General features: G+C 39.5%; 2 protein-coding genes across 2 annotated transcripts; both read right to left on the bottom strand.

The window, feature by feature from the left end:
- Positions 1-867: 867 nt before the first annotated feature.
- Positions 868-4,707, bottom strand: LOC119898456 (coiled-coil domain-containing protein 149-B-like). The gene is made up of 5 exons (XM_038712627.1): positions 3,754-4,707; positions 2,217-2,378; positions 1,986-2,024; positions 1,133-1,240; positions 868-1,014 (listed from the first exon to the last, which is right to left on the bottom strand). The coding sequence occupies exons 1-5, from the start codon at positions 3,802-3,804 to the stop codon at positions 868-870; spliced, it is 507 nt and encodes a 168-aa protein (XP_038568555.1). The 5' UTR covers positions 3,805-4,707.
- A 1,051-nt stretch (positions 4,708-5,758) lies between these two features.
- Positions 5,759-11,359, bottom strand: LOC119898455 (poly [ADP-ribose] polymerase tankyrase-2-like). The gene is made up of 4 exons (XM_038712626.1): positions 11,211-11,359; positions 8,258-10,118; positions 7,974-8,135; positions 5,759-7,893 (listed from the first exon to the last, which is right to left on the bottom strand). The coding sequence occupies exon 2, from the start codon at positions 10,098-10,100 to the stop codon at positions 9,081-9,083; it is 1,020 nt and encodes a 339-aa protein (XP_038568554.1). The 5' UTR covers positions 10,101-10,118; positions 11,211-11,359; the 3' UTR covers positions 5,759-7,893; positions 7,974-8,135; positions 8,258-9,080.
- Between the last annotated feature and the right edge of the window lie 614 nt (positions 11,360-11,973).

The raw sequence follows: 11,973 nt of genomic DNA, 5'->3' as shown, positions 1-11,973 counted from the left end.
CGTGTTGTTCTTGTATTTACTGTGACAACACTCTAATGTTTGGATGGGTATAATGAATCAATGGACAGAAAAAAAAGAGATTAATGAGACTGCAATCTCGAGAGCACCTGTCTCCAAAGAGATTATTGCTTTCTGCTTTAAAAGCAAAAAAACACATTTCAAATTGGGTTTTCTTTCTCTCGAATTACTCGCTAGTACTTACACCTCCTGGCATTTTTCGACGGGAAGCCCCAAGATCCCGATGAGTTGGGCGCACTGCAATATGCTGTTTGCAGTCACATGATTCCGATGACGCTCGAAATTGAAACTGAGGCAGGAAGTGGAAGTCACAATGGACGATAGAGAGCAAAGCCCGTACTGTGCTAGTAATTGTTTCCTCATTGTGTCGTCCCACTCAACGCATGTGACACCTGGAATTTGCCCAATTTATTCTTAAATTATGGCTAAAAACCTATTTTGAGGTCACAGTGACCTTTGAGTCAAAGGTTTCACCTAACTTAACCGATAATTCTCCGTCACTGACTGAAATGTTTTTAACAATGGACGGAAAAACTGAAGGATGTCCGTCATTTTGACAGATGAAGACTAAGGGCGATCTATCTCAACATTAAGTAATTCATATGCAACACTCAATAACCAAATGTGGTCCACCTGAGGTAGACCCCCCCACCCCCCACCACCTTTCCAGTTAGTGGCGAGTGTGCATATTAATTAGCTGTTGCCTAGTAGTTTTGTCTTTGATCACACATCATGCATGACCTCGTTGTCTACCTGGTCAATGTTTTGGATAGCTGAAAACTGCACTGTAATTGCACTGGACCTGTGTGATGTGAGATCACTTACATTTGAGATGGTTTTGGATGATGATTAGAAAGAAAGAAAAAAAAAAAAAGAAACCTGTAGCCCTGCTCTCTCCAGCTGGCGTACTAAATCCTCCCGTTCGTGAGCGGGGAAATGGCGCGCTCCCACCTCCTCATCCCCCAGCCTCTGTCGAGTAATGGTCATTCTCAGGAGCTGTAGTCAAAAAAACAAGTTAAGTCACTGCTTCTATTAAGCACATCTACTCACGCATTGGACTGGGTTAAGTTAGGCTATATCATATGTTTGTGTGTGCTGCTACTGGTAACCTCACCTTGTTATCTCCCTGGGCCTCCGCAAGCCTCTGAGTCAGCTCCTTCACCTCCTCAGTGAGCTTTTTCGCCCGTTCTCTCGAGTCTCTCAACAACTGAGCCAGATTCACCTGAAGAGAAGGTGAAGAAGAGGAAATAAAGGGAAGGAAAAAGATACAGGGAAGGAAAAACAGTCAAAAACTGCAAAACAGCTGACAACATCCAACAATAAAATCCATTGAATAATGCACTACTATTTCTTCTTCAGCTCAAGGAAACGTATACACAGAATCAAACAATATATCAATATAACATAGCCAAAATTAAAGTCAATGTAAATTTGGGACACTGAACAAAACTATAAAAAATAAAATATACGTTGGCAGCATACGCAATGCAAAATTAAATTTACTTTTTTCAACGACAAGTTACAAGATCAATTTATTTACTGTTTCCAAAAAGCAATGTAGTAAGCATGTCAGCATCCTTTTCACAACACTACTGTTTGCCTGTTGATTGTTTTCTAAAAAAACAAGACTATATTTTTTTAATGCTGCTATTCAGCAGCCAACTCTTCCAATTCTGATTGTCACAGCGTCCTTGAAAGCACCACCAAGCAGAGTCCTACAGGAGTGCAACAAGACACACCCACTCCAACATTTACCCATGTCTGTCATGTAAGAAGTCCGAAAGCTGCAGATAGACCTCGTGAAAAAGCTGTCCAACTCAATGTCGCTGAACCTGATCTGTATTTGTTTGGTATTAGAAAGTTGTTTGACCATTGAGATCCGGTATTCGATGTGATCCAGAGCTAGAAGGCAAATACTTTTAGCATTAGTGGAAGTAAGAAAGCCCTCGTAATTGACAACAACCTACCTGATTGCGTTTTTCTGGTGGCAAAGAGGGGTCACCGTCCTACAAAAGTTACATAATTAAAATATTATTTGTCATCAAAGACAATTAGCAAATAGCACATTATAAATAATGTTAAAAACTACATTTAATTGACAGACACATCACAGAGTACTAACAAGTTGTTTAAAATGGCCGGTACAGCCAATACTGTGCACATAGACAAACATCACCTTGAAGGTTTGACCCACTCACAATGAGTTCCCTGTACTTCTTCTTGAGTCCCTGGTGGCGCTCCCTCAGCTGGTTGGCCATCAGCTTGTACTGGTCTCTTTCCTGCTGACAGGTATCCAGCTCCTTGGACAGAATGAGCAGGGCCTCTTTCTTACTCTCCAGCTTGCGCTTACACACTAGAAACTACAACAAACACCGGCACACAAGGACAGAAACGAAGGCAGTGGTATTATGACATGCATTACTGTGCTTTAAAAACAAACTTGGACTTAGATACAGTTAACTGTAGGTCATCTAGCTCTGTGTGTTGATTCTGTGACCACAGGAGTACATCTGTATCATCCCTCTATGGTATCATCCAACTTGTTCCTTTCATCATAATTTCTTACAGGCTCTATCTTTTGATGGAAACGGTCAAATTACTTAACTGTAGAAGTGATACCAACCCAGGCCAGCTCCCCACAGGTGGAAAAACACACACTGGAGCCAAGTGTTTAAAGTGTAGATAAGACACAGCAGAAGGAACAGAGTAAACCTTGATAGCTGTCAAACCAGCTCATAACCAAATTAAACAGCAGCTGCTACCATGGAGCTGAACGTGCTGTAGTAGTGTTTAGTAAACCACGCTTATTCATTATGTATAGCTGCAACTAATGATTCACGAGTCTGAGAATTATTCTCTCACTTAATGGACTGTCCATTTGATCTATAAAATATCAGAAAACACTTAAACTCAAGGTGATATGAACACATTGCTTATATTCTAAACCAGCACTACAAAACCTGAATATATGCAGGTCACTATCACATGTGACTAAGAAAAGCAGCAAATCATGTGCATTTTGGGTAGTTCTTGCTTGAAAAAAAATACTAAAATTATTTGACTATCAAAATAGTTGCCAATGATTTTTGAAGTCTTTATCCAAGTCTTTTTTATGAAGTCTTTATCCAAATTTCAGAAAGAAAGATGTAAGAATATCTGATTTATTATGAATTATTCAATATAGTCAATGTATTATCCCTACAGTTGACCAGGTGTGGTCGGTTAAAGAGCTATTGACTGGAGTAACGTTGCTATTGGGTATCACTGTTTTACATTTTCGCAGTTAACGTTATATGCTTTTATTGCTTTTCACCTCAGATTTATTCATATATATTTTATATATCCATATAGTCAAAATTTAATTTAAATGAATTTATGCTAGCAATGTTAAGTTAAATGCTGCCCCACAGGTGGGTTAACGTTATATCTGGTCTGTACAGCACCACACGTGTTCAGGAGGTGGGCAGGAGTGTTGCTGCACGTCCAGCCTCACAGGCTCGGAGACGGATGCTGTCGGCCTGACGGACTAGCATGCTAACTTAGCTTACCCTATCAATCAATCTTTAGCCTCTGTAGCTAAAAGACCAAAAAGTAGAGTTTCCTATGTGATGTTAAACAGCTACCCCGGTGTTTAATTTAGACAAGAGACCGCAGCTCGCTCCATATGGTTCAAGGGAGCTTCTGTAACCCGCCCGTCCCTGCAACAGCTGCTCGCGGTCTTCGACCCGCACTCACCTCGCTGACCAACCCCTGCCAGTCACTCTCACTCCTCTTGGCAGACTGCATTGTTCCAAATATCTTTAACAAAATGCCAGGATACAGGCTGCCGCTCTGCCTCCGTCCGAGCTGCCTCTCCTCCGTTTGTTGTCCTGCAACGTCACTTTTTTCTCTGCTGTCAAGTCGCGCGGAATGAGAATTTAAATAAATCTACGACTTCCGGTACAACGTTGAAAATAAAATTATCTTTGGAGAAAATTAGTCTTGAGCAATAATTATCATTGAAGTATAAAGCATTTAAATATGAAACAATGGATAGCAGAACATTATTTGGGAATAACAATAGTACGGGAGCGCTCCTGAAGACGAATTAGCAACATTAAAACTGAAATGGAGGGTTTTCTTCACAATAAAGCACAGAGCCTGTTCCTGTAAAAATGACATGAGCATATTTTGGAGAATCATAAGCGAGAGATTTTAATGAAATACAAATAACATCAAAAATATTTTCTTTTACCTTTACTGTAATTCTTATGGCTTTAACATTAAAGCACTTTGCCTCAATGTCCACTTTGAAGATCAGGAACGCTCCTGGCCCCAACAGTGTGTCTCCATCCTGCCTGAAAATCTGCGCAGACCAGCTGTCCCCCATCTTCACTCAGATCTTCAACAAATCACTGGAGCTGTGTGAAGTTCCCCCCTGCTTCAAACGACTGCACTTCAAGGGACCCATGTGTAAAACTCCTGAAGTTCACTGACGACACAACTGTCATCGGCCTCATCCGGGATGGTGATGAGTCGGACTACAGACAGGAGGTTAATCAGCTGGCTCTCTGGTGCAGCCAGAACAACCTGGAGCTTAACACACTCAAAACTGTGGAGATGACCAGTGGACTTCAGGAGGTGCCCCCCTCTTTTCCCCCCATCACCATACTCAACAGCCCTGTGTCTGCTGTGGAATCCTTCAGGTTTCTGGGATCCACTATATCCCAGGACCTGAAGTGGGAGCCCAACACTGACACCATTATCAAGAAGGCCCAGCAGAGGACGTCCTTCCTGCATCAGCTCAGGAAGCTCAACCTGCCTAAGGACCTGCTGATCCAGTTCTACACAGCCATCATCCAGTCTGTCCTCTGCACCTCCATCACTGTCTGGTTTGGATCTGCCACCAAAAAGGACAGGAGCAGACTACAACGGATAGTCAGGACTGCAGAAAAAAAATCATCAGTGCCAGCCTGCCCTCCATTCAGGACTTATGCATTTCCAGAGTCAGGAAACGGGCAGGAAACATCACTGCAGATCCATATCACCCCGGACACAACCTGTTCCAGCTCCTCCCCTTTGGTAGGCGCTACAGAGCACTGTACACCAAAACCAACAGACACAGAAGCAGTTTCTTCCCACAAGCCCTCACTCTGATGAACAGCTGATTTCTGACTCACACTGTCAGGAACAATTCCCGTGCAATAACTGCACTATTTGTCAATATGTCTATATTGTTTTATTCATAGTGTGTATGTTAGTGTTGTCTATACTGTAGTTTGTGTCTGATTTTATTTTACTATTATTTTATTATTTTGTTGTGGTATTTTTGTACAAGTAAGCACATCGTGAGCAATGTACAATCCTGAGTCGAATTCCTCCTATGTGTTCACATACCTGGCAATAAAGCGGATTCTGATTCTGACTATGGCACAAAGAATATTAACACGTATAAATATTATATATATATATATATATATATATATATATATATATATTTCTAGTTTACGTTGTATCTGTATTTGTTATTTTTGTTTTTGTAATTTATAACTAAATTAAATGGTCTTGATTGGATTAATCTTGTTATATCATACTTAAATGTAAACTTTAATTTTGAAACTGCTTTGTTAACATTGTTTAAATGAAACATTCATGCCAATAAAGCACACTGAACTGAACTGAACTGAAGCTATATTTGAACGATATTATGCCATAGCCATAACATCATGATGAAACACATCTTACAATCATATTTTTTTTCCAGATTTATTTATTGTTTATCTACTCAAGGAAACTTAGTAGTAGGTCTATATTCTGAGAATACCAGACTTTGCCACCCCTGTTCAGTGGCAAAGTCTAAAGGCATCTTGTGGATGGACGTAGAATGGAAAATCAAAAAAAGTACAAAAAAAGTTATCTACAATATGCAAGTGCTTCCCAACCTTTTAGCTTGTGACGCCTCAAAATTAAACTATGTCTATTTGCAGGCCCTTATCATCAGTTTCTCATGTCTATAGGTTATGACTAGTTCAACTAGTTATGACTAGTTGTGTAATAAGCGTTGTAACAGCAGCAACAAAAAGAGAACAAACCAATATTAAAAAAGTAAAGTAGCAGACATGAGATGTGTGATGTATGTCACATTAAGTAAGAGAGGAGTAAAGGAGTAAAGTAAGTAGAGAAGATTAAACTCATATCAAGAAATCAATAAAACAGTAGGATAACACATTCAATAAATGCCATTAAAAAAATACTTGCTTAATCCTTAATGTTCCAAAGACTAGATCTTGTCTCTTTCCAGAATGAAGGTGTCACCGTGAACACTTTTCATTCCTTTCTAAGCCCACGTGATGAAAAAAAACTTTCTCGAAATAATGATATCTCAAAATAACCAAAACTCATTAATCTCATTTAAGACACTAAGTCATTATTTTAAGAAAGTTTGTCATTACAGGATCTTTTTTTCATCACATGATGGAAATAAGTGAGAAAATGAGGGTGAGTTTATTCTTGACATATAAAGACCCATCATCATCATTCTTCTTCATTCTACTAAGTTTAACTCACTAGTGCTCATTGAGGTTTCGCATGAAGCGCAGTAATCCCAAAGTGTTGTTGGGGTAGGGGTTGTCACCTTTTCTCCATCTCTCGTGTTTGATAAACTTTAAACAACTTAAACCTTTTTGTCATTTCATATATTGATAGAAACTGGCAATAAAGACATGCTATGGATTTGCTGATGGGGAAAAAACTGCAATTGAAGAAAGTGTAATATTAAAAGAACACAAGAGAGGCATGGCTTTAGGTTAATCATTTCATTGACATCTTTTAATGTATCATTTGATTTTGACAAGCCATGCTAGCGGCTCTACAGAAGGTAATGTTGGCCTGTCGGGTCTGTCAGTCAGATGATGAAATTTTCAGTTAGTCCAATACTTTGCTGTAGGACCAAATTCCTGTGTATCAGCAGTGTAAGGTGTGCATGAGTGATAGGATAGTGTATGGATGTTGTAATCAACATCCTGCCCCATAATCCAATGCATTACATATAAATATACTGTATTACTTAATACAGAAACTGCTGAATAACAAGTGCAGGGTCAAAATTATTCCTGCTTAGTATCATCAAGTTAGCCTTGTCATTGCGATCATGTTGGCATGTTGATGTTAGCATTTAGATGAAAGCTGAACATTGCCGCTAGTCTTGCTGTAGACTTTAAGTCTTGTTAACGCTATGCTAGCATATAACACCGAAATAATAGCAAATCAGTTAAATTATTCTGACTTAATTGGCCATGTGTTACACCCAACCCTTTGGTGGCTACATGGGGTGAACAAAACTCCAACACTGACCCACACAACACAGATAAACACCTTTACAACAACCAAATCCATGGGATTTATTAACATAATAAGACGATAAATCAAGAATACAAAAACACAAAATCATAACACAAAATCCCCGGCTGAGAGGCATCAGGACTAGCAGTCCCAACTCAAAAAGCCTCTCTGATGCTGGCGCAAGGAGCTTTTAAAGACCGACGTCCAAGGCCAGGTGGACATCATTCAGTGATCAGATGTACCACACCTGGGGCAGAACTAGAGGACCAAAGAGGAACACACAGCACGGGGAAACACATACAGCCATTATACATGATAAATGTGACTGTACCTCTCAGTGGTCCAGAAGAAGGGATGACTCAAGCATTCTTCCACTTTAGGCCTGCTCTTTGGTTCTTCCTGAATCATCCACATGACAAGATCCCTTGCGACCACGTCTTGAAGATGGTCCAAAGTGTAAATCCCTTTATGAATGTTGTACTCACATTCAAAGGACTTTTTGCCAAAAGGATGGTGTCCTCCAGAAAGAATGTAATAAATCAGCATCCCTGACACCTTAAAAGTTAGCATAGTAGTTTATTTACTGAACGACTTTTCACTTAATCTTCAAGAACATATCTAGATAGCAAACTTACCTGAATATCAGTGCTCCACCTGTATGGTGTCAGCGTCTCCTTCTAAAGTCTCCTTGGCCATCCAGCATTTTGTTCCTGCCCTTCTTGTGTGGTAAGTCGTTTGTCCTTGAAGTAATTGTCTACTAATGCCAAAATCAGCTAATCTTAACCTCCCGGTAACATCTGCAGGAGAAAAGGTGTAGATTGATTCAGTCAACAAAATCACACATTAAACTAACTGTAATTAAAATATTCTGTTTTTTGAATTACAGATAGCACACGTTTTTATTTTTAGGTTGTCTTACCGATCAAAACGTTCTGTGGTTTAATATCCCTGTGGAGAATTTGAGGATTTTCACAATGAAGCACCTTTAAGCTCTTCAAAACCAGTTTGACCAGTTTGACCAGTCTGACCAGTTTATTTGCCAGCAGACTTTCATAATTTATTTCTATGTATTCTTCAAGCGTAAATTCGCAAAGTTGAAGAGCAAGATATCCAAAGTTCTCATCCTCTGCAAAGTCAACGTATCGTACAATAGATGGATGATCAAGCTCTGGAAGTCGCAGAAATCCCTCTTCATTCTTCAGCACTTGATAGTTGCATTTAGACATTCTCTTAATAGCAACTTCAGTGCCGTCATCTCCGCCCCATCAGCCCCAAGAAGACTTCAGTACCATCACTTCTCTTTGCTATGCGGAATTCTTCTTTATTCACATAAATCAGGCTTCCAACCCTGGTGACTTTACTTTCACTAGAGCTAATAAGCTTCTCTAACTTTTCCCTCCACCTCTTGCTGATCTGCAGCCATTTGTGTGGATTAGCATTTGAAGTTGACTCCACAATAGGAGCTGCTGCAGTTGCAGTATTGCAAACTTCATCAGTTGGGTCTTCTTGTTTTTCTGACTTTTTCTTTCCAGGTGACAGGTCATATTTCACATTTGGAGTGCTGAAATGGGATTTCAGTTGATTGATTTCTTCTTCTTTCAGCTGGTCATTCTCTGTCAGTATGTCCTCGGGTACTGAAGTTAACTCCAGTGCTTTTAACATGTCAGCCACATGTTCAACTGAAAGTAACTTTGCTAAAATGCTTAATGTGGATTTTATAATGGCATGGGACTGCTTGATATCTACAAAAGGACTTTTTGACATAACATCTTAATAAGGATGGGATCCCAGTCATCTGTGCCTTTTGTTTTTTGTGTTATTGCCGACAGTGTTTCCAGAACAACTCGATATAAAGCAAGTTTCTCTTTTGAACAAAGCTGTTCCAGTAGTTCTGGGATTATAGCCAAAGCTTGCTCATTTGGTATGTCTTCCATTGCTTGGAAAACTGCACATAAACTCTTAATTGCCTTAATTACATTTGTCTCAGGGATGTTTGGAAAGCGACAAACTGCACTTGCAATGTAGGGGTTCAGATTGTCCTTCACCCAATTAACACTTCCCTGGTGGTATATTTCTGCATCCGGCACAATTACATCAAAGAGCATTTCAATCATGGTCAGATGAGTCTGAGGGTGCTCCCGCAACATGTGACTGTCAAATATTTTGAAAACTTCTTCAGGTGGTTTCTCTTGGAGAGCAATTTCCAACTCCATGAAATATCTGATTTTGGAGCATATTTCATCTCCTTTTGATGCAAGGTTATGAATCATCTCAGATATTTTTTTATTGTAAATAATATGTTCAGGATCAGTGAGAGGTAACAATGTTACCAGTGCACCAGCAGATATGAGCAGCTTCAAGACATCATCCCTGTCATTGATGGCAGCAGTTTGCACCGGTGTGAATCGGTGTAGATTACATCCATTTGGACTGGCTTTTGCTTCAAGGAGTTTCTCCACAAAAAGAAGTGGTGCTTTGTATAGTGAGACATAATGCAAAGGTGTTAAGTCAGATTGAGAAGGTATGTTTGGGTCTGCACCCTGCTCCAAAAGGAAATGAAAAATATCCCTGTTGTGATTTACAACAGCAGCAATCAGTGGGGTTATATAGTCATTCCACTCTGTGCAGGGGTAAAATGCATTAATGTTGTTGTCCTTCAGTGCCTTTTTAAGCTTGTTGAGTTTGTTGTTAATTATATACTGTATTATAGGATGTGATTTTCTTCGGGAGACTGCCTCTTGTATCTTTTTGCAGATATTCATTTCTTTGCTTCAGGGTAACTGTAAAAAAGGCAAAATTAGGAACATTTGGTGCCAATTTTTCAATGATTTGACAACCTAAACCTGAAATTCCAATTTCCAACACTGTGTTTAGGTGGGTTCAGATGGTGATGATTCTAACTTGAGGGCAACTCAATCAGAAACAATCTACATGACTACATTACTGTACAACTAGAGGTGACCTTTGTTACCAAGGGTGTGATTCCCACAGGTGCTCAGTTGTTTTGCTCCAACAAGACCTTCATCCCCCCTCAGCCAATTGTCCCACATGAAGCCTACTCTGAATACAATACAGTTTTATGGAAAATGATAGAGGATTGTAGTAAAATTAACTTGCAAACTTGGTGATGGTGCAGGACTATGCCTTTGGTGTGAGAGACCTGGGTTCAATCCCCTACTGTGACCCATCCACCAATATGTCCCTGAGCAAGACACTTAACCCCTAGTTGCACCAGAGGTGTGAGACCTCTGACATATATAGCAATTGTAAGTTGCTTTGGATAAAAGTGTCAGCTAAATGTGTAAATTTGAACTTCTCTGACATTACCTAAACAGAGGTCTTTTTCCACTACATGGTTAAAAAGAGCTTCTATCTGCTTTGCCACTTATGGTTTCTTTGAAAAGGTTATTTTAAATGGGGATTTTTGATTCATGTGTGCTTGTCTAAAAGGCATTACCTATAGTCTTTCCTTTTGCTTTCAAGAATACAGTCAAATGGTTGTAAAGTCTAGATTTGCTCATTCTGATAATTTAATGTTTTTAGAAGAGTGCAGCATCCTAACCCTCACTGACTGTTGAGAATCTGAACTTCCTCATTCGGGCTCTCCACAGGCAGGCACAATTTGACGCAACACCGGAAACCTACTTTGAATGTGCACAAATGTCAATAAACATGCTTTAGTCATGGCAGGTACGAAGATAAAAAATTTTTTATTGTGTTTATGAATAAATGTTTGTTATGATGACATCAAATTACCATGAGAGTGGATTATGAATAAGATTAGGTCCAAATGAGTGTGCTTCTCTTAAGCGAGCACACTGATTATTTTACAGTACAATATTTAAGTAAACGATGTAGGAACATTAACTTACAGTGTCGACGTGGGGTGTCCAGTGTTGAGTCCAAATGCGAGAAGATCTAAGTTGTTAAAAATGTGGATTTGCCTTCAGACACAACCATGCGCTCACAGCCTCAAGCAAAAGTATTGTGTCTTAGGGTACAGGCGTTGTGCCACCCTCCACACAAGTTACGCCCTTTCCTGTTCTAGAAACACTACTAAGAGGAAGTCAATGTGGATATGAAACCTGCTGAGTTACCTGCTTCACACTGAAGCATGAAATGTTATTGGAAGAAAACATATTATTCTTTCTGTAATGTAGACCTGCACATGTGATGATAGATAAGTGTATAAAGTAGTATCATATGTATTATGATGGTACATTATGACTGGGGACTGATTTCAAAAGGGGAAAAGCTGAAGAATTGAAGAATTGTTGAGCCTTTGGGCCAAAACAGTGAAACAGGCAGGTGCCATCTTATTAACTGCAAACACATGATATGTTCATGGGTAAGCCAGTCTAGCTGCCTGTAGTCAACCTGTAGATTTTTGATGCCACAACCCGTTTATTTTAACAGTAATCATTTGCATGTGTCAGCTTATGAAATAAGGCCTTTATATCCTCATCCTGAATTATATTGTAGTGATATTATATTGTTTGTGTTGTTAAGAGTCTGCAGTTTGGTGCTGAGACCGTGCCCAGTTTCTTTTTAGAGCTTTATCACTGAAAACATCCACCTGCTGCAGCTGGAAACAAATTGATGAAGGATCTGAAAGATGCTAAAACACTCCATAGA

The sequence above is a fragment of the Micropterus salmoides genome, unplaced genomic scaffold, assembly GCF_014851395.1.
Source record: "Micropterus salmoides isolate LMB-PRFRI ecotype aquatic unplaced genomic scaffold, ASM1485139v1 Ms_hic_scaffold_1139, whole genome shotgun sequence".
Taxonomy (NCBI): Eukaryota; Metazoa; Chordata; class Actinopteri; order Centrarchiformes; family Centrarchidae; genus Micropterus; species Micropterus salmoides.
This window is presented reverse-complemented; position numbering and strand designations above follow the sequence as displayed.

Excerpts from the sequence above, each read along its gene's own strand:
- LOC119898456 (XM_038712627.1), bottom strand. The coding sequence starts at position 3,804 with ATGCAGTCTGCCAAGAGGAGTGAGAGTGACTGGCAGGGGTTGGTCAGC. Across the intron at positions 1,241-1,985 it reads CACCAGAAAAACGCAATCAG|GTGAATCTGGCTCAGTTGTT; the intron begins GTAGGTTGTTGT and ends CCTTCTCTTCAG. Across the intron at positions 1,015-1,132 it reads AGGCCCAGGGAGATAACAAG|CTCCTGAGAATGACCATTAC; the intron begins GTGAGGTTACCA and ends TTTTGACTACAG.
- LOC119898455 (XM_038712626.1), bottom strand. The coding sequence starts at position 10,100 with ATGAATATCTGCAAAAAGATACAAGAGGCAGTCTCCCGAAGAAAATCA.